Raw genomic sequence first — 21,848 nt, 5'->3', positions numbered from 1 at the left:
GCCTGGCCAACATCATGAAGATGCTGGACGAGTCCATCCGGCAGGAGGAGGATGAGGGGGGGGTCACCCCCGCCCCGCCCCCTCCCCCGCCCCCTCCCCCACCCCCCCCACCCGCCCCTCCCCTCCTGGCCCGCCCCAAAGCGCCCCCATTCGGTGCCCCCCCCCCGGGTCACCCCGGCGACCCCCCGGACCCTCCCCGCCTTTACCCCTTCGGCAAACGGGACGACCCCAAAACTTCCCCTTTTTACCCAAACCTCCTCCTCCTGCTGCCGCCGACAAACCCTCCGGAGCGGGAATGGGGGGCACCATCAGCACCCCCAAACCCACCCCCCCTTCCCCAGAGCCCCCCGCGCCCCCCCCCCCAAGCCGTCGCTACCTCAGCCCCGGGCTGGGGCGCCCCGGCCGTGCCCCCCCCGGGCCGCAGCGAGTCGGAGGCGCTGGAGCAGATCAGCCGCGCCTGCGAGACCCTGGCCGAGCAGGCGGGCCGGCCCAGCCCCCCCTCCCCGGACCCCCCCCCCAAATCGGGGCTGGGCCGCCGGCACCGCCGCGTGCCCCCCTCCTCATCCTCATCATCCTCATCATCGTCATCGTCATCATCGTCATCATCGCGGCACCGGGATCTGCGGCGGGGACCCCCCCGGCGGCGGCACCCCCGGAAAGAGGAGCGGGAACAACAACAACAACAACAACAACAACAGCAACAGCGCGAGCAGCAACAGCGCGACCGCCCCGTGCTGGCCACGCTGGACCTGCAGAGCCCCGGCGTGCAGGAGAAAGGGGGGGACCCCTCCCCAGGCTGGAAACGAAAGGGGGGACCCCCCCAAACAACAACAACACCACCAACAACAACAGCAGCAACCCCCCCTCAAACCCAGCCCCCGCCGCGGGACCCCCGCCCGCCTTCGTCAGCTCGGCCGACCTGCTGAAGCTGCGCTCGCTGGGCGAGGGGCCCCCCAAGGAGCTCAAGATCCGCCTGATCAAGGTGGAGAGCGGCGCCGGGGGGCCCGGGGGGATCCCCGGCCTCGGGGGGGCGCACGGAGCCGGCGCTGGCGGCACCGGCGGTGACGCCTTGGCGGCCTCGGAGGTGGCGGAGCCGCGGGGGCTGCCCCTGGCGCAGCTGACCATCCGGCACAGCGCCGCCGAGGTGGTGCGGGCCAGCAAGTGAGTCTGGAGGCAGCTGGCAGGGGTTTGGGGCTGGTTTTGGGGGTCCTGGGAGAAGTTAGGGGTCCCACAGAGCTTTGGGGGGGGTCACAGGGTGGTTTGGGGCTCATTTGGAGTGGTTACAGGGGATTTTAGGGCTTGTTTTGGGGTTCCAGAAGGGTTTAGAGGGTCCCACAGAGGTTTAGGGGGGTCACAGGGTGGTTTGGAGCTCATTTGGAGTGGTTACAGGGGATTTTGGGGCTCATTTTGGGGTTCCCAGAAGGGTTTAGAGGGTCCCACGGAGGTTTAGGGGGGTCACAGGGTGGTTTGGGGTCCATTTGGAGTGGTTACAGGGGGAGTTACAGGGGATTTTGGGGCTTATTTTGGGGTTCCCAGAAGGGTTTAGAGGGTCCCACAGAGGTTTAGGGGGGTCACAGGGGTATTTTTGGGGTATTTTTGGGGGTATTTTTGGGGGTATTTTTTGGGAATTTTGGGGGTATTCTTGGGGGTATTTTTTGGGGAATTTTTGGGGGTATTTTGGGGGTATTTTTGGGGTATTTTGGGGGTGATTTGGGCACTCCTGGTGTCCCTCAGGCAGGCACGGCTGAAGGGGCCGTTCTGAGGTGGGGATTTGGGTGATTCTGGGAGATTTGGGTGATTCTGTAGGGTATTTTTGGGGGTATTTTGGGGGTATTTTGGGGGTATTTTTGGGGTATTTTGGGGGTATTTTTTGGATTTTTTGGGGTATTTTTGGGGAATTTTGGGGTATTTTTGTGGTATTTTGGGGGTGACTTGGGGCACTCGTGGTGTCCCCTCAGGCAGGCGTGGCTGAAGGGGCCGTTCTGAAGTGGGGATTTGGGTGATTCTGGGGGGATTTGGGTGATTCTGTAGGGTATTTTTGGGGGTATTTTTGGGGGAAATTTTGGGGGTATTTTTGGGGAAATTTTGGGGGTATTTTTGGGGGTATTTTTGGGTATTTTTTTGGGTATTTTTGGGGTATTTTTGGGGTATTTTTGGGGGTATTTTGGGGGTATTTTTGGGAATTTTTGGGGTATTTTTGGGTATTTTGGGGTGATTTGGGGCACTCGTGGTGTCCCCTCAGGCAGGCGCGGCTGAAGGGCCGTTCCGCGAGTCGTACCTGTGCCCGGCGCAGTCGGTGAAGCCGCGAATCGACGCGCGCGAGCAGCTGCCCCGGGACAAGCTGAACCGCCCACGCCCAGCATCTACGTGAGTGCTCATTGGCTGCTGCCCGCGGCCCCCCGGCTGCTGATTGGCTGCCTGCATGGGTCCCCTGGCTGCTGATTGGCTCCCTCAGTGGGTCCCCTGGCTGCTGATTGGCTCCTCAATGGGTCTGCTGGCTTCTGATTGGCTCCCTCAATGGGTTCCCTGGCTGCTGATTGGCTCCCTATTTGGGTTTCCTGATTGCTGATTGGCTCCTTGCTTGGGTGCCCTGGCTGCTGATTGGCTTCCCTAATGGGTCCCCTGGCTGCTGATTGGCTGCCTGCATGGGTGCCCTGGCTGCTGATTGGCTCCCTGGATGAGTCTCCTGGCCGCTCATTGGCTCCTCAGTGGGTTCCCTGACCGCTGATTGGCTCCTTGGATAGGTCCCCTGGCCGCTGATTGGCTAACTGGATGGGTCTCCTGTCTGTTGATTGGCTCCCTCCATAAATCCCCTGGCTGTGATTGGCTCCCTGATAGGGATCCCAGGGTGTCTCCTCTCCTGATTGGCTGTTGGGCAGCCTTGATGCTGACTGGCTCCCTGGCAAATTCACTCTCTCTGCCGATTGGCCCTGACTGGATCCCTCCCCTCCTGGTTGGTCCATCACGGGTAGCTCTTTGTTGATTGGCTGCCAGAAGGGACGGATCTGCCAGAGCATCCATGATTGGCTGATGGGATAGGAGACTCTCCTGATTGGCTGCTGGATGGGGCCTCCCTGCTGCTGATTTGCCAATGGGTGGGGGGCAGTGTTTCCCTGCCACTGATTGGCTGCCAGATCATGGCCTTTCAGTCGTGATTGGCTGATGCACCAAACCATCTCAGTCCTGATTGGCTGCTGAATGGTGAACCAGACCATCTCCATCCTGATTGGCTCATGCCCTAAACCTTCTCCATCTTGATTGGCTGATGCTTCAAACCATCTCCATCCTGATTGGCTGCTGACATAGTTGTTGGGAGGGTCGTGGCATGCTGTGATTGGTCCCTGCATGAGGGCGCTGCGCTGTGACTGGTACTTGCTCTGGGTGCTGGCTGCTGATTGGTCCCTGCCCGAGGGCTGTGGGCTGTGATTGGTCCCTTTGTCGGGTGCTGGTTTCTGATTGGCCGCCGTTGTTCCCGCCCAGCTGGAGAGCAAACGCGACGCCTTCTCGCCGGTGCTGCTGCAGTTCTGCACCGACCCCAAGAACCCCATCACCGTCATCCGGGGCCTGGCGGGGTCCCTGCGCCTCAGTGAGCACCAAAACACCCCAAAAACACCCCAAAAACACCCCAAAAACACCCCAAAAACACCCCAAATCCACCCCAAAAATACCCCAAACCCCCAAAAACCCCATAGGGACCCCAAAACCCCTCACCTGCCCCCATGGATCCCCCATCACCGTCATCCGGGGCCTGGCGGGGTCCCTGCGCCTCAGTGAGCACCAAAACACCACAAAAACACCCCAAAAATACCCCAAAAATACCCCAAATCCCTCCAAAACCACCCCTGTCCTTGTCCCCATTGCACCCCTGTCCCTTTCCTGACCCCAGACACCCCCCAATTCCTCCCTGGTGACCCCAAAATGACCCAAACCTGGTGGTTTTTGCCAGACCTGGGTCTGTTCAGCACCAAGACCCTGGTGGAGATTTTCTGTCCCTGTCCCTGTCCCCATTTAACCCTTCCTGACCCCGTGACACCCCCAGTTCCCCCCTGGTGACCCAGAATGACCCAAATCCCCCAAAATGACCCAAAGCCGGTGTTTTTTGCCAGACCTGGGTCTGTTCAGCACCAAGACCCTGGTGGAGATTCCCTGTCCCTGTCTCCATTTAACCCTTCCTGACCCCGCGACACCCCCAAAATCACCCAAATCCCCCAGAATGACCCAAATCCCCCAAAATGACCCAAAGCCGGTGTTTTTTGCCAGACCTGGGTCTGTTCAGCACCAAGACCCTGGTGGAGATTTTGTGTCCCCTGTCCCTGTTCCTGTCCCTGTCCCTGTCCTTGTCCCTGTCCCCATTTAACCCTTCCTGACCCCGTGACACCCCCAATTCTCCCTGGTGACCCCAAAATGACCCAAATCCCCCAAAATGACCAAAATCCCCCAAAATGACCCAAAGCCGGTGTTTTTTTGCCAGACCTGGGTCTGTTCAGCACCAAGACCCTGCTGGGGTCCCTGTCCTTGTCCTTGTCCCCATTTAACCCTTCCTGACCCCGTGACACCCCCAATTCCCCCCAGACACCCCCAAAATGACCCAAATCCCCCAAAATGACCCAAATCCCCCAAAATGACCCAAAGCCGGTGTTTTTTTTGCCAGACCTGGGTCTGTTCAGCACCAAGACCCTGGTGGAGATTTTGTGTCCCCTGTCCCTGTTCCTGTCCCTGTCCTTGTCCCTGTCCCCATTTAACCCTTCCTGACCCCGTGACATCCCCAATTCCCCCCTGGTGACCCCAAAATGACCGAAATCCCCCAAAATGACCCAGACCCGGTGTTTTTTGCCAGACCTGGGTCTGTTCAGCACCAAGACCCTGGTGGAGGCCAGCGGCGAGCACGCGGTCGAGGTGCGCACGCAGGTGCAGCAGCCGTCGGACCAGAACTGGGACCTGTCGGGGACGCGCCAGGTGTGGCCCTGTGAGAGCAGCCGCTCCCACACCACCATCGCCAAGTACGCCCAGTACCAGGCATCGTCCTTCCAGGAGTCCCTGCAGGTGAGGGACAGGACAGGGACACGTTGGGGACATGGGGACACAGGTCAGGGACAGGGGACACACCCTGCGAGAGCAGCCGCTCCCACACCACCATCACCAAGTACGGCCAGTGCCAGGTGTGCTCCTTCCGGGAGTCCCTGCAGGTGAGGGACACGCTGGGGACACACTGGGGACATGGGGACACTCAGGGGACACAGCTCAGGGACAGGGGACGCAGCAGGGACCCCACACCACCATTGCCAAGTACGCCCAGTACCAGGCATCGTCCTTCCAGGAGTCCCTGCAGGTGAGGGACACGCTGGGGACACACTGGGGACACACTGGGGACATGGGGACACTCAGGGGACACAGCTCAGGGACAGGGGACGCAGCAGGGACCCCACACCACCATTGCCAAGTACGGCCAGTACCAGGTGTGCTCCTTCCAGGAGTCCCTGCAGGTGAGGGACACGCTGGGGACACACTGGGGACATGCTGGGGACATGGGGACACTCAGGGGACACAGGTCAGGGACAGGGGACACACCAGGTCCCACACCACCATCGCCAAGTACGCCCAGTGCCAGGTGTGCTCCTTCCAGGAGTCCCTGCAGGTGAGGGACACGCTGGGGACACGCTGGGGACACGTTGGGGACACATTGGGGACATGGGGACACACAGGGGACACTCAGGGGACACAGCTCAGGGACAGGGGACACACCAGGTGTGGCCCTGTGACATCAGCAGCTCCCACACCACCATCGCCAAGTACGCCCAGTCCAGGTGTGCTCCTTCCGGGAGTCCCTGCAGGTGAGGGACAGGGACAGGGACACGCTGGGGACACGCTGGGGACACGTTGGGGACACGGGGACACAGCTCAGGGACAGGGGACACAGCATCTCCCAGTACACCCAGTACAGGTGTGCTCCTTCCAGGAGTCCCTGCAGGTGACAGCAAGGGGACACAGGGACAGGGGACACAGTGGGGACAGCACAGGGCACAGAGGGCTCAGGGGGTTCCAGGGGACTCGTGTCCTCGAGTGTCCCCAAGTGTCCCCTGGTGTCCCTTGGTGTACTGAGGGTGTTTCTTGGAGCCCCCAGGATGTCCCCAAGTGTCCCCAAGTGTCCCCTGGTGTCCCTTGGTGTACTGAGGGTGTTTCTTGGAGCCCCCAGGATGTCCCCAAGTGTCCCCAAGTGTCCTCTGGGATATCTGTCTATCTCTGGAGTGTCCCCAAGTGTCCCCCAGTGTCCTGAGGTGACACCTTGGGTGACGCCGGTGTCCTGAGGTGTCACTGTCCCCGCAGGAGGACAAGGACAGCGAGGATGAGGAGGCCGAGGAGCCCGACAGCACCACCGAGACCCCGCCCAGGTGGGGCCACCACCCCCTGTGCCCTCTTGGGGACATCCCGGGGGACAACCCGGTGTCACCCCTGCCCTGCCCGGGGGGAGGGAGGGTCCCAACGTCCCCAAAGAGTCCCCAGGGTGTCACTGTGTCACTGTGGGGGGGATCCCGATGTCCCCAAAGGGTCCCCAGGGTGTCACTGTGTCACTGTGGGGGGGATCCCGATGTCCCCAAAGGGTCCCCAGGGTGTCACTGTGTCACTGTGGGGGGGATCCCGATGTCCCCAAAGGGTCCCGGTGTCCTTTGGGGGATCCCAATGTCCCCAAAGGGTCCCCAGGGTGTCACTGTGTCACTGTGGGGGGGGGTCCCAATGTCCCCAAAGGGTCCCCAGGGTGTCACTGTGTCACTGTGGGGGGGGTCCCAACGTCCCCAAAGAGTCCCCAGGGTGTCACTGTGTCACTGTGGGGGGGGTCCCAATGTCCCCAAAGGGTCCTTGGGGTGTCACTGTGGGGGGGTCCCAATGTCCCCAAAGGGTCCCCAGGGTGTCACTGTGTCACTGTGGGGGGGGGTCCCAACGTCCCCAAAGAGTCCCCAGGGTGTCACTGTGTCACTGTGGGGGGGGTCCCAATGTCCCCAAAGGGTCCTGGTGTCCTTTGGGGGGTCCTGGTGTCCCCAGAGGGTCCCCAGGGTGTCACTGTGGGGGGGTTCCCAATGTCCCCAAGGGCTCCCAGTGTCCTTTGGGGGGGTCCCAATGTCCCCAAAAGGTCCTTGGGGTGTCACTGTGGGGGGGTCCCACTGTCCCCAAAGAGTCCCGGTGTCCCCAAGGGGTCCCAGGATGTCACTGGGGGGGGGTCATAAAGTCACCAAAGGGTCCCCAGGTTGTCCCCGTGTCCCCAAGCCCTGGGTGGGGGGGGGTGCCATGTCCCCCTTGGGGACCCCGTGCCCGCCCCCCGTGACCCCGTGTCCCCCCCAGCCCCCCCGACCAGAAATCCCACCAGATCATCAAGTTCGGGACCAACATCGACCTGTCGGACGCCAAGAGGTGACAGTGGGGACACTGGGGACAATGGGGGACAGTGGGGGGGACAGTGGGGACATTGGGGGGCAATGGGGACAATGGGGACAATGGGGGACAATGGGGGACAATGGGGACAATGGGGGGCAATGGGGGGCAATGGAGACAACGGGGGGACACCTGGGGTAGTGGGGACACCAGAGACACTGGGGACAGACAATGGGGGACAGTGGGGACAATGGGGGACAATGGGGGACAATGGGGGGCAATGGGGACACTGGCAGGGCAATGGGGACAATGGGGGGACACCTGGGGTAGTGGGGACACCAGAGACACTGGGGACAGACAATGGGGGACAGTGGGGACAATGGGGGACAATGGGGACACTGGCAGGGCAATGGGGACAATGGGGGGACACCTGGGGTAGTGGGGACAGACAATGGGGGACAGTGGGGACATTGGGGGGGGCACTGGGGACACTGGAAGACATTTAGGGGTACACTAGGGGGACACTGGGGACACCTGGGGGACGATGGGGGACACCTGGGGGACGATGGGGTGGGGACACCTGGGTGTCAGTGAGAGGGGTCAGGGTCACCTGTGGGTGCTGCAGGGACACCTGGGTGACAATGGGAGGGTCAGGGCCCCTCTCAGGTGCCAGGTGTTGCTCCCCCGGGGTGGGTGGTGCCCCCAGACAGGTGCCACCCCCTGGGTGACACACCTGTCCGTGTCCCCTGGGTGACACGCGTGTCCCTGTCCCCTGGGTGACACACGTGTCCCTGTCCCCCATGTGACACGCGTGTCCCTGTCCCCCGGGTGACACGCGTGTCCGTGTCCCCCATGTGACACACGTGTCCCTGTCCCCCTGGGTGACACACGTGTCCCTGTCCCCCAGGTGTCACACCTGTCCCTGTCCCCCGGGTGACACACGTGTCCCTGTCCCCCATGTGACACACCTGTCCCTGTCCCCTGGGTGACACACCTGTCCCTGTCCCCCTGGGTGACACACCTGTCCCTGTCCCCTGGGTGTCACACCTGTCCCCATGTGACACACCTGTCCCTGTCCCCCACGTGACACACGTGTCCGTGTCCCCCATATGACACACCTGTCCCCCATGTGACACACCTGTCCCCATGTGACACGCGTGTCCCTGTCCCCCATGTGACACGCGTGTCCCTGTCCCCTGGGTGTCACACCTGTCCCTGTCCCCTGGGTGTCACACCTGTCCCCATGTGACACGCGTGTCCCTGTCCCCTGGGTGACACACCTGTCCCCGTGTGACACACCTGTCCCTGTCCGCAGGTGGAAGCCGCAGCTGCAGGAGCTGCTGAAGCTGCCGGCGTTCATGCGCGTGTCCTCCACGGGGAACATGCTGAGCCACGTGGGCCACACCATCCTGGGCATGAACACCGTGCAGCTGTACATGAAGGTGCCCGGGAGCCGCACCCCTGGTGAGTGACACACCCAAAACACACCTGTAACACACCTGGGCACACCCATAACACACCCACAACACACCCATAACACACCCACAACACACCCATAACACACACACAACACCATCCTGGGCATGAACACCGTGCAGCTGTACATGAAGGTGCCCGGGAGCCGCACACCTGGTGAGTGACACACCCACAACACACCTGTAACACACCTGGGCACACCTGTAACACACCTGTAACACACCTGTAACACACCTGTAACACACCTGGGCACACCCACAACACACCTGTAACACACCCACAACACCATCCTGGGCATGAACACCGTGCAGCTGTACATGAAGGTGCCCGGGAGCCGCACCCCCGGTGAGTGACACACCCAAAACACACCTGTAACACACCCACAACACACCTGTAACACACCTGTAACACACCCACAACACACCCGTAACACCATCCTGGGCATGAACACCGTGCAGCTGTACATGAAGGTGCCCGGGAGCCGCACACCCGGTGAGTGACACACCTGGGCACACCTGTAACACATCTGGGCACACCTGAGGAACACCCACAACACACCTGGACACACCTGGTGACACCTGGAGGAGTTTTTTTGGCATTTTTTTGGAATTTTTCCTGAACTTTTGACGTTTCTTTGAGATTTTTTGAGGGATTTGTTTTTTGGTTTTGGGGTTATTTTTGGGATTTTTTCATGGGACGTGACAGAAACCAACAGCAGTGGGGACAGCAGACCCCGATCACCTGGGGGGCAGTGGGGATGGCACGAGGTGACAGTGACACAGTGACAGTGACACAGTGCCAGTGACGGTGACAGTGACAGTGACACGGTGACGGTGACACGGTGACAGTTATGGTGACAGTGACACAGTGCCAGTGACGGTGACATGGTGACAGTTATGGTGACAGTGACGGTGTCACAGTGACAGTGACAGTGACACGGTGACAGTGACAGTGACGGTGACAGTGACACAGTGACGATGGAAGTGATGGTGACAGTGACACAGTGACAGTGACAATGACACGGTGACACAGTGATGGTGGCAGTGACGGTGACAGTGACGGTGACACAGTGACAGTGACACACTGACAGTGACGGTGACAGTGACATGGTGACAGTGACGGTGACACGGTGACAGTGACACAGTCACAGTGACAATGACACAGTGACAGTGACAATGACACGGTGACACAGTGATGGTGGCAGTGACAGTGACAGTGACAGTGACACAGTGATGGTGGCAGTGACGGTGACAATGACAGTGACACAGTGACTGACACAGTGACAGTGACAATGACACGGTGACACAGTGATGGTGGTAGTGACAGTGACGGTGACAGTGACACAGTGATGGTGGCAGTGACGGTGACAATGACAGTGACACAGTGACTGACACAGTGACAGTGACAATGACACGGTGACACAGTGATGGTGGTAGTGACAGTGACGGTGACACAGTGACAGTGACACAATGACAGTGACAATGACACGGTGACACAGTGATGGTGGCAGTGACACAGTGATGGTGGCGGTGACGGTGACAGTGACGGTAACACAGTGACAGTGACACAGTGACAGTGACAATGACACGGTGACACAGTGATGGTGGCAGTGACGATGACGGTGACACAGTGACAGTGACACAATGACAGTGACAATGACACGGTGACACAGTGGTGGTGGCAGTGACAGTGACGGTGACACAGTGACAGTGACACAGTGGTGGTGGCAGTGACAGTGACAGCGTCCCCCGCAGGCCACCAGGAGAACAACAACTTCTGCTCGGTGAACATCAACATCGGCCCCGGCGACTGCGAGTGGTTCGCGGTGCACGAGCACTACTGGGAAACCATCTCCGCCTTCTGCGACAGGTGGGCGGGGCCTGCGGGAAAGGGGGCGTGGCCTGCATAATAGGGGCGTGGTCTGCATAAAATATGTGCTGTTTGCATAAAATAGGGTGTGGTCAGTGAAAGGGGCGGGGTTATTGGGGTAGCACTACTGGGAGAGCATCTCTGCCTTCTGTGACAGGTGGGCGGGGCCTGCATAAAAGGGGGCGTGGCTATGGGGCTATAGAAGGGACTGGGTTTGGGAAAAGGGGCAGAGTCTACATAAAGAGATCACCACACAATAATTGCTGTTAATTATTGGGGGTGTGGCCTGGGCGAAGCCAGTGGGCGTGGCCTGATAATGTATGGGTGTGGTCCTACATGGGGCGTGGCCAACTGCAGTGGGCGTGGCCAACCCCCCTTTCCCACCCCTGAGGCTCGATTCAGGGTTGGCTGGGCGGGCCCGGGCGTGGCTGCGCGGGCGCGTCCCGGTGTGGGCGGGGCAGTCTCTGACCACGCCCCCGGCGCAGGCACGGCGTGGATTACCTGACGGGCTCGTGGTGGCCCATCCTGGAGGACCTGTACCGCTCCAACATCCCGGTGTACCGGTTCGTGCAGCGCCCCGGCGACCTGGTGTGGATCAACGCCGGCACCGTGCACTGGGTGCAGGCCACGGGCTGGTGCAACAACATCGCCTGGAACGTGGGGCCGCTCACGGGTGAGGGGACCCTGGGGACACTGGGGACATCCAGGGCATTGGGGACACTGGGGACATTGGGGACATTGGGGACATTTGGGCACTGCGTGCAGGCCACGGGCTGGTGCAACAACATCGCCTGGAACGTGGGGCCGCTCACGGGTGAGGGGACACTGAGGGGACACTGAGGGGACACTGGGGACATTTGGGCACTGGGGACATCCAGGGCATTGGGGGACACTGGGGACATTGGGGGGAACAACATCACCTGGAACGTGGGGCCGCTCACGGGTGAGGGGACATTGGGGACATTGGGGACATCCAGGGCATTGGGGACATTGGGGACATTTGGGCACTGGGTGCAGGCCACGGGCTGGTGCAACAACATCGCCTGGAACGTGGGGCCGCTCACGGGTGAGGGGACACTGGGGACACTTAGGGGACATTGGGGACATTGGGGACATCCAGGGCATTGGGGACATTGGGGAGGGTGGGGGTCTTTGTGTCCTGGGGCGTGTCCTGGGGTCCTCAGGGGCACGGTGACATCCCCACTGTCCCCCTGTCCCCAGCGTACCAGTACCAGCTGGCCCTGGAGCATCCCATGGGTGTCTGTGTGTCCCAGGGGTGTCTGTCTGTCCCTGGGGGTGTCTGTCTGTCCCTGGGGGTGTCTGTCCCAGGGGGTGTCTGTCTGTCCCTGGAGGTGTCTGTGTGTCCTGGGGTCCTCAGGGGCATGGTGACATCCCCGCTGTCCCCCCGTCCCCAGCGTACTAGTACCAGCTGGCCCTGGAGCATCCCATGGGTGTCTGTCTGTCCTGGGGGGGTGTCTGTGTGTCCCTGGGGGTGTCTGTGTGTCCCAGGGGGTGTCTGTGTGTCCCAGGGGGTGTCTGTGTGTCCTGGGGGGGTGTCTGTGTGTCCCGGGGTCCTCAGGGGCACGGTGACATCCCCGCTGTCCCCCTGTCCCCAGCGTACCAGTACCAGCTGGCCCTGGAGCGCTACGAGTGGAACGAGGTGAAGAACGTCAAGTCCATCGTGCCCATGATCCACGTGTCCTGGAACGTGGCCAGGACCGTCAAGATCAGCGACCCCGACCTCTACAAGATGATCAAGTGAGCCAGGGGACACCTGGGGACACCTGGGGACACCCGGGGAGGGAGGGACATGGACAGGGTGGGGATGGGGACGGGGACATGGGATGGGGACACAGCAGCACAGGGGACTTGGTGGCCTGGGTGCCCCATGGTGGGTGGGACTGTGGTGACAGTGACAGTGTCCCCAACAGTGGGTGACAGCAGGTGAGTCCCTGGTGACAGTGTCCCCAGTAGTGGGGGACAGTGTCCCTGGTAACGGTGTCCCCACAGTGGGTGATTGTCTCTTGTGGCGGGTGACAATGCATGACAATGTCCCTGGTAACGGTGTCCCCACAGTGGGTGATTGTCCCTTGTGGCGGGTGACAGGGCATGACAATGTCCCTGGTAACGGTGTCCCCACGGTGGGTGATTGTCCCTTGTGGCGGGTGACAGGGCATGACAATGTCCCTGGTAACGGTGTCCCTGCAGTGGGTGATAGTGGGTGACAGGCGACACTGTCTCTGGGGATGGTGTCCTCATGGTGGGTGCCAGTATGTGCCTCAGGTGACACAGGTGACACTATCCCTGGTAAAGGTGTCCTATGGTGGATGCCACAGGTGCCCCAGGTGACAACAGGTGGCACTGTCCCTGGTGATGGTGTCCCCATGGTAGGTGCCACAGGTGCCCCAGGTGACAACAGGTGGCACTGTCCCTGGTGATGGTGTCCCCATGGTGGGTGGCACAGCTGTCCCGGGTGTCCCCTCCTGTCCCAGGTACTGCCTGCTGCCAGGTGTCCCTGTGGTGGGTGCCTCAGGTGTCACAGGTGTCCCGGGTGTCCCCGTGGTGGGTGGCACAGCTGTCCCAGGTGTCCCTGGTGATGGTGTCCCCATGGTGGGTGGCACAGCTGTCCCAGCTGTCCCAGGTGTCCCCACGGTGGGTGGCACAGCTGTCCCAGGTGTCCCTGGTGATGGTGTCCCCATGGTGGGTGGCACAGCTGTCCCGGGTGTCCCCGGTGTCCCCACAGGTACTGCCTGCTGCAGTCCATCAAGCACTGCCAGGTGTCCACATGGTGGGTGGCACAGCTGTCCCAGCTGTCCCAGGTGTCCCCATGGTGGGTGGCACAGCTGTCCCAGCTGTCCCCATGGTGGGTGGCACAGCTGTCCCGGTGTCCCCTGGTGTCCCCGCAGGTACTGCCTGCTGCAGTCCATCAAGCACTGCCAGGTGTCCCTGTGGTGGGTGCCTCAGGTGTCACAGCTGTCCCAGCTGTCCCAGATGTCCCCATGGTGGGTGGCACAGCTGTCCCGGTGTCCCCGCAGGTACTGCCTGCTGCAGTCCATCAAGCACTGCCAGGTGCAGCGCGAGAGCCTGGTGCGCGCGGGCAAGAAAATCGCCTACCAGGGCCGGGTGAAGGACGAGCCGGCCTACTACTGCAACGAGTGTGACGTGAGTGACCCGTGGGGACACGGCTGTGGCACTGCCACAGGGCTGGGGATGGGCTGGGGACACGGCTGTGGCACTGCCATGGGGCTGGGGACACTGCCATGGGGCTGGGGACACTGCCATGGGGCTGGGGATGGGCTGGGGACACGGCTGTGGCACTGCCATGGGGCTGTGGCACTGCCATGGGGCTGGGGACACTGCCATGGGGCTGGGGACACGGCCATGGGGCTGGGGACACGGCTGTGGCACTGCCATGGGGCTGGGGACACTGCCATGGGGCTGGGGACACGGCCATGGGGCTGGGGACACGGCTGTGGCACTGCCATGGGGCTGGGGACACTGCCATGGGGCTGGGGACACGGCCATGGGGCTGGGGACACGGCTGTGGCACTGCCATGGGGCTGGGGACACTGCCATGGGGCTGGGGACACTGCCATGGGGCTGGGGACATGGCCATGGGGCTGGGGACACGGCTGTGGCACTGCCATGGGGCTGGGGATGGGCTGGGGACACGGCTGTGGCACTGCCATGGGGCTGGGGACATGGCCACGGGGCTGGGGACACGGCTGTGGCACTGCCATGGGGCTGGGGATGGGCTGGGGACACGGCTGTGGCACTGCCATGGGGCTGGGGACATGGCCATGGGGCTGGGGACACGGCTGTGGCACTGCCATGGGGCTGGGGACACGGCTGTGGCACTGCCATGGGGCTGGGGATGGGCTGGGGACACGGCTGTGGCACTGCCATGGGGCTGGGGACACTGCCATGGGGCTGGGGATGGGCTGGGGACACGGCTGTGACACTGCCATGGGGCTGGGGACACTGCCACGGGGCTGGGGACACTGCCATGGGGCTGGGGACACGGCTGTGGCACTGCCATGGGGCTGGGGACATGGCCACGGGGCTGGGGACATGGCTGTGGCACTGCCATGGGGCTGGGGATGGGCTGGGGACATGGCCATGGGGCTGGGGACACGGCTGGGGACACGGCTGGGGACACGGCTGTGGCACTGCCATGGGGCTGGGGACACTGCCATGGGGCTGGGGATGGGCTGGGGACACGGCCATGGGGCTGGGGACACGGCTGGGGACACGGCTGGGGACAGGGCCATGGCACTGCCACACTGCTGAGGACACGGCCATGGGATGGCCTTGGCCTTGGTCATGGGGTGTCCTTGACCATTCCACTGACCATCACTGTGACCATGGGCTGTCTTTGGCCATTCCCCTGCCCACACGGTGCCCCGTGCCCACCCGCTGACCCCTCCCCTGCCCACGTGGTGTCCTTTACCACCCCGCTGACCATTCCCCTGACCATGGCCTGTCCTTGACCATTCCACTGACCATCACTGTGCCCATGTGGTGTCCGTGCCCACCCGCTGACCCTTCCCCTGCCCACGTGGTGTCCTTTGCCGCCCCGCTGACCATCACTGTGACGATGGGCTGTCTTTGGCCACTCCCCTGCCCACACGGTGCCCTTTGCCACCCCGCTGACCATTCCCTGCCCACGTGGTGCCCTGTGCCCACCCGCTGACCCCTCCCCTGCCCACGCGGTGCCCGTGCCCACCCCGCTGACCATCACTGTGACCATGGGCTGTCTTTGGCCACTCCCCTGCCCACACGGTGCCCGTGCCCACCCCGCTGACCATTCCCTGCCCACGCAGTGCCCTTTGCTGCCCCGCTGACCCCTCCCCTGCCCACGCGGTGCCCGTGCCGCCCCGCTGAGCGGCACCCGTGCCCGTGCCCGTGCCCGCAGGTGGAGGTGTTCAACATCCTGTTTGTGACGAGCGAGACGGGCGGGCGCAACACGTACCTGGTGCACTGCGAGGGCTGCGCGCGGCGCCGCGGCGGCGGCCTGGCCGGCGTCATCGTCCTCGAGCAGTACAAGACCGAGGAGCTCATGCAGATCTACGACGGCTTCACCCTGGTGAGCGCACCTGGGGCACCTGGGCACACCTGGGGATGCCTGGGGATGCACGGGGACAGATGGGGATGCCTGGGGACAGATGGGGATGCACCTGGGACACCTGGGGACAGATGGGGGGGCACCTGGGCACATTGGGGATGCACCTCGGACACCTGGGGATGCACCTGGGGACACCTGGGGACACCTGGGTACACCTGGGGATATGCCTGGGGACAGATGGGGACAGCTGGGTACACCTGGGTACACCTGGGCACACCTGGGCACACCTGGGGATGCACCTGGGACAGCTGGGGACACACCTGGGGGGACAGCTGGGGACACACCTGGGGGGACAGCTGGGGACAGGTGGGGATGGACGGGAGCACACCTGGGGACAGGTGGGTTAGCTGGGATACACCTGGGGACAGATGGGGACAGGTGGGGATGGGTGGGGGCACACCTGGGGACAGGTGGGGACATGAAAATACATGGGGACACACCTGGGATACACCTGGGGACAAGTGGGGACAGATGGGGACACACCTGGGGACAGCTGGGGACATGAAAATACATGGGGACACAGGTGGAGACAGATGGGGACACACCTGGGGACAGCTGGGGATACATGAGGACACAGCTGGGACAGCTGGTGGCACCTGGGACACCTGGGGACACACCTGGACACACCTGGTGGGGGGTGACAATGTGGGAACACACCTGGGGACACTTGGGGACACCTGGGGACACACAGAGGGCATGGGGACACACCTGGGGACACCCAGGGATTGGGGACACACCTGGGGACACACAGAGGGCATGGGGACACACCTGGGGACACCCAGGGGGGGTTGGGGACACACCTGGGGACACCCAGGGATTGGGGACACCTGTGTGGGGCCCGTCCCCTCCCGATGTCCCCAATGATGGGGGGGGGGGCTGAGCTGACCCCTCCCCCCCGTTCCCCTCCCCCCCCAGGTGACGCCGCCGACCCCCAGATGAGTCCAGGGCCCCCCCCAGGGCGGGGGAGGGGCCGGGGGGGCCCCGCCCCTCCCCCCACCACGAACACTTTTTATTTATTCGCGGAGAAATCGCCCCAAAAAACTCGTCCGGACGGACAAGGACAAAGCTTTGGGTGGAGAAACTCCGGTTTTATACAAAACCCAATTTCTAGGAATTGACAGAGCCCCGCCCCCACCGCCCCTCCCCCCGCGGGGGAAATGGGGGGAGGGGTCTCTGCGCTGCCCCTCCCCCACCCCCACGTTTTGGGGGCTGTTTTAGGGGGGGGGGGCTCCACCCCGGCCCCTCCCCCCTCATTTTGGGGAGGGGGGTTCGTGCCCCTCCCCCACACAAAGGGGAGCCTGGGGGGGGTCCCCGCCCCTCCCCCCTCAGCGTTAAATGGGGGAGGGGCAGGGGGGGAGGGGCACTTTTATTGGGGGGGGTCGGACCCCCCTTGCCAAGATTCAACCAAAAACTCGCCCCGCCCCCACCAGCGGCCGCCCCTCCCCCCCATACGGGTCCGGGCCGGGGGGAGGGGCCCAGGGGGGGGTGGGGGAGGGGCAGGATTTTATTGGGGGGGGAGGTGCCCCCCCCCCCGCTCCGCCCCTCCCCCCTCGTGGGCGGGGCTCAGGTCTCGGGGGGGGAGGGGCTCCCCCCCAACCCATGGTGCAAAGGGGGGAGGGGCCTGTGCTACCCCTCCCCCCCACAGCGGGGGGGCGGGGCCTTGGGGTGCCCCTCCCCCCCTTTCTATCCCGAGCCTCTTTTTTGGGTTTATTTTTGCTTTTTTTTGTAAATGATTTTTTCTGTTTTTTTTTTTTTTCTTCTTTATTTTTTTCCTCTTTTTTAATTTATACGCGGGGAGGGGGGGGAGGGGTCGCTTTATTTATTGGGGGGGGTCCCCAACTCTCGCGGGGGGGGGGAGGGGATGGGGGGGAGGGGCTTCGGTCACCGCGACCCCGGTGACCCCTCCCCCCTCCCTTGTCCCCATCATCACCCGGTGACCCCTGACCTTTGTGGGGGAGGGGCGGGTTCTGTCCCCCCCCCCTCGCCCCGCCCCCACCCCCCCATTATTGGTGCTGGGCCCTGCGGCCGCCCCGCCCCTCCCCCACCCCCGTGTCCCCCCTTCCCCTCCCCCCCCGTGTCTGTGGGGGTGGGGGAGGGGCGGGCGCCCCCCTCCCCCCATTCCCCTCCCCCACCCCCCCCCCAGAAGCTATTTTGTACCTGAGATTAAATTAATGGCAAAGCCCAACGGCTCCGTGGGGGAGGGGCGCGAATTGGGGAGGGGGAGGGGATGGGGGAGGGGCGCTGAGGGGGCGGGAATTTGGGGGGGGGCTCCGGAAATTGGGGAGAGGGAATTTGGGTGGGGGGCTCAGGAAAGCTGGGAGAAGGAATTGGGGAGGGGGCTCAGGAAATTGGGTGGGGGGCTGAGGAGATGGGGGAGAGGGGCAAGAATTTGGGTTGGGGGAGGCTCAGAAAATGGGGAGGGGCAGAAATTTGGGTGGGGGGCTCAAGAATTTGGGAGCCAGGAATTTGAGGGGCTCAGGAATTTGAGTGGGGGGCTCAGGAAATGGGGGGATCACAAATTTAGGGGGGAACTCAGGAATTTGAGGGGGGGTCTCCCCATCCCACACAATTTGGGGAGGGGGCTTGGGATCGCACCCACGAGCGTCACACGGGGACAGCGTCACCAAGGGGGGGCTTTAATGGGGACCCCCAAACCCCACAGGGACATTTGGGGGGGGGGGGGGGCTCTGTCTCAGAATTTGGGGCTCCATCCGGGTTTGGGGTCCATCCAGGGGGTCCCAGGTGGTTTTTGGGGTCCCTGGTTGGTTTTTGGGGTCCATCAGGTATTTTTGGGGGTCCATCTGACCCCCACCCAATTTGTTCTTGGGGTCCATCCGGTGCTTTTGGTGTCCCTGGGTTGTTTTTGGGGTCCATCCTTTTTTCTTTTGGGTCCATCAGGTGGTTTTGGGGGTCAATCCGGTGTTTTTGGGGTTTCTCGGCTGGTTTGGGGGTCCATCAGTTGGTTTGGGGGATCCATTGGGTGGTTTTGGGGTCTCTCAGGTGGTTTTGGGGTCCATTGGGTGTTTTTGGGGTCCCTCCGGTGTTTTTGGGGTCCATCAGCAGGTTTTGGAGTCTCTCAGGTGGTTTGGGGGATCCATTGGGTGTTTTTGGGGTCCATCCTTTTTTCTTTTGGGTCCATCAGGTGGTTTTGGGGGTCAATCCGGTGTTTTTGGTGTCTCTCAGGTGGTTTGGGGGATCCATTGGGTGTTTTTGGGGTCCATCAGAAGGTTTTGGGGTCTCTCAGTTGGTTTTTGGGGTCTCTCAGGTGTTTTTGGGGTCTCTCAGTTGGTTTTTGGGGTCCATCAGGAGGTTTTGGGGTCTCTCAGTGTGTTTTTGGGGTCTCTCAGGTGTTTTTGGGGTCCCTCCGGTGTTTCTGGGGTCCCTGCAGGGTCCCTCAGGGGTAGGGGGGCTCCACCTCGATGGACACGATGTGGTGCCCGGGGACCATGGCCAGCCCCAGAACTCGGGGTTCACTGCCCGGGAACGCGTCTGCAGAGGGGAGAAAAGGGCTCAGAACCCCCCAAAAAAACCCCAAAAAAAACGCCAAGACACCCCACAAGAAACCCCAAAAATGCCCACCAAAAAAACCCCAAAAGACCCCTCTGAAAATCCCCTGAAAGTCCTCAAAGAACCCCAAAGGCTGCCCCAAATAAACCCCAACTTCCCCCTGAAAAACCCCAAAAAAACTTCCCCAAAAAAACCCCAAACCTCCCTAAAAACCCCAATAAACCCCTCAAAAACCCAAATCTCCTAAAAAACCCCAAAACACCCCAAAAAACCCCAAAGCCTCCCCAGGACCTGCAGCTTTCAGCAATTCCCGCATTGATCTCAGGTGCTCGGAACTCAGGAACACCAAAACCCCCCTCAGACCCCCAAAATCTTTCTAGAGCTCCCCAAAAAAGCTCAGGAAAGCCCCAGGACCCCCCAGAGCTCCCCAAAATTGCCCAAAACCCCCCCAGGACCCCCCAAATCCGCAGCCTTGAGGGGCTCCTGAGCAGAGCTCAGGATCACGTTGGTCCCACAGTCAGAGCTTGGGAACGCTCCCACCCCCCTCAGACCCCCAAAACTGCCCCAGGACCCCCCAAAACTCCCCCAGGACCTCCCAAAACCCCCTTAGGACCCCCCAAAATTCCCCAGGAGCCCCCCAGACCTGCAGCCTTGAGGAACTCCTGTGCTGAGCCCAGGATGGCGTTGCTGTGGCGGTCCGTGCACAGGAACCCCAGAACCCCCCAAAACTCCCCAAAACCCCTCAAGATCCCCCCAAAACTGCCCCAAACACCCCATAATCCCCTCAGGACCCCCCCGGACCTGCAGCCTTGAGGAACTCCTGTGCTGAGCCCAGGATGACGTTGCTCTGGCGGTCCGTGCACAGGAACGCCCCCACCAGGGTCCGCCCGTCGGACATGCGGATGCGGAGGCTGCGGTTCAGCAGCGCCTCCAGACGCTGCCGCCCCCGGGGGGGCCCCGCGACCCCCGGCCCGGCCTGAATGGGGAGGGGGAACGGGGGGGGATGGGTGAGACCCCCCTGAGCCGGCGGGATGGGGATGGGGAGGATTGAGGGGAGCCCGAACCCAAAAAACCCACCCAGTGCTCATGGGACCCCCGAAAACTCCCCCAAAATATTCCCTAATCCCTATGGACCCCCCAAATCTCCCCCAGCCCCAAAACTCTCTATGGGACCCCCCAAAACTCCCCCAAAATATTCCCTAATCCCTATGGCCCCCCAAATCTCCCCCAGCCCCAAAACTCTCTATAGGACCCCCCAAAACTACCCCAAAATATTCCCTAATCCCTATGGGACCCCCAAATCTCCCACAGCCCCCAAAAAACCCACCCAGCGCTTATGGGAACCCCTAAAACCTCCCCAAAAATATTCCTTAATCGCTATGGGACCCCCAAATCTCCCTCAGCCCCAAAACTCTCTATGGGACCCCCCAAAATCTCCCCCAGCCCCTATGGACCCCCACAACCTCCCCAGCCCCCCCCCCTCAGCACCCTCAGCCCTCAGAGCCCCCCGTTCTCCCCTCAGGACCCCGCACCGCCCCCACGGCCTCCCGATCCCCCCCAGCTCCTCCTCCGCTCCCCACAGGATCCATAGGGCAGCCGTGCCGCCCCCAGACCCCAAATCCCCCCAAATTCCGCCCCGCGCCCCCCACTCACGGCCGGGCCGCCCCCCGCCTCCTCCGGCGGATCCGCCATGATGGCGCCGCTTCCCGGCAGCCCTGGCGCGGCCCGGGAGGGCGGAGCTACGGACTACAACTCCCGGCGTGCACCGCGCGCTGAGCGGCAGCGATAGTGGGTACAGAGCAGTGAATACATTTCCCAGCATGCACCGCGAAGTAATGGGATAAACACAAGGACTGCGTTTCCCAGCACGCCCCGCGGCGCGCAGAGCAGGGATTTCCGGCGGCGTTGCCATGGGGACGGGCGGCGCGGGCCCGGCCTGAGCGGCCCCGAGGTGCGGGGAGGGCCCTGAGGGGCTCGGGGGGGCCCTGAGGGGCTTGGGGGGGTCTGGGGGGCTCGGGGGGGTCCTGGGGGCCGTGCGGGGTCGGGGGTCCCCATTTTGGGGAGGGGTCTCCCCTCCGTGACCCCCCAAACCCGGGCGCGCCCCCTCCTCCTGCAGGCCGCGGGTGATGACGTCACTCCTAGAGGGGATGGGGGACCCCCGACCCCCCCCAAATTTGGGGCTCAGAGCCCCCCCAGTTTTGGGGGTCCCCATTGTGTGTGGGGTCCCCCTTGGCGGGGGGTCCCCCCAATTTTGGGGCCAATTGTGACTTTTTGGAGCCCAAACAAATCGCATTTTGTGCAAGGGAGGCGCGGCGGCGCTGTGGGGAAGGGACACATTTGGGGACACCCTGGGGGGGCACCCCCAGGTGACAATGGGGGGGGGGGGTCACCAGCTGTGTCACCTGTGTGTCAATGTCACCTGTGTCTGTGTCACCTGTCCCTGTCACCTGTCCATGACCAGCTGTCAATGTCACCTGTCCATCTGTCTGTCTGTGTCACCTGTCCC

The 21,848-nt window shown here is 62.6% G+C and overlaps 2 protein-coding genes across 3 annotated transcripts; one reads left to right on the top strand and one right to left on the bottom strand.

Annotated features, from left to right (window-relative positions):
• The first annotated feature begins 6 nt into the window (after positions 1–6).
• Positions 7–17,597, top strand: KDM6B (lysine demethylase 6B). The gene is given in 14 exon segments (XM_074531420.1): positions 7–1,165; positions 2,243–2,342; positions 2,345–2,367; positions 3,481–3,586; positions 4,838–5,043; positions 6,325–6,389; positions 7,336–7,404; positions 8,681–8,829; positions 10,596–10,710; positions 11,196–11,383; positions 12,327–12,468; positions 13,746–13,872; positions 15,626–15,796; positions 16,751–17,597. Coding segments are annotated over 14 exon segments (2,355 nt in total). The 5' UTR covers positions 7–295; the 3' UTR covers positions 16,775–17,597.
• Positions 17,598–18,670: 1,073 nt separating this feature from the next.
• On the bottom strand, positions 18,671–21,134 carry NAA38 (N-alpha-acetyltransferase 38, NatC auxiliary subunit). 2 transcript variants are annotated; one of them, XM_074531418.1, is made up of 5 exons: positions 20,996–21,134; positions 20,144–20,318; positions 19,234–19,324; positions 19,121–19,202; positions 18,671–18,835 (listed from the first exon to the last, which is right to left on the bottom strand). In XM_074531418.1, exons 1-5 carry the CDS (start codon positions 21,032–21,034, stop codon positions 18,791–18,793), a joined length of 432 nt encoding a protein of 143 aa, XP_074387519.1. In that variant the 5' UTR covers positions 21,035–21,134; the 3' UTR covers positions 18,671–18,790. The 2 variants fall into 2 exon arrangements, with proteins under 2 accessions (XP_074387519.1, XP_074387520.1); XM_074531419.1 differs by having other exon boundaries at positions 18,671–19,100; positions 19,183–19,324.
• Between the last annotated feature and the right edge of the window lie 714 nt (positions 21,135–21,848).

Source organism: Zonotrichia albicollis, chromosome 36 (genome assembly GCF_047830755.1).
Source record: "Zonotrichia albicollis isolate bZonAlb1 chromosome 36, bZonAlb1.hap1, whole genome shotgun sequence".
Classification (NCBI taxonomy): Eukaryota; Metazoa; Chordata; class Aves; order Passeriformes; family Passerellidae; genus Zonotrichia; species Zonotrichia albicollis.
This window is presented reverse-complemented; position numbering and strand designations above follow the sequence as displayed.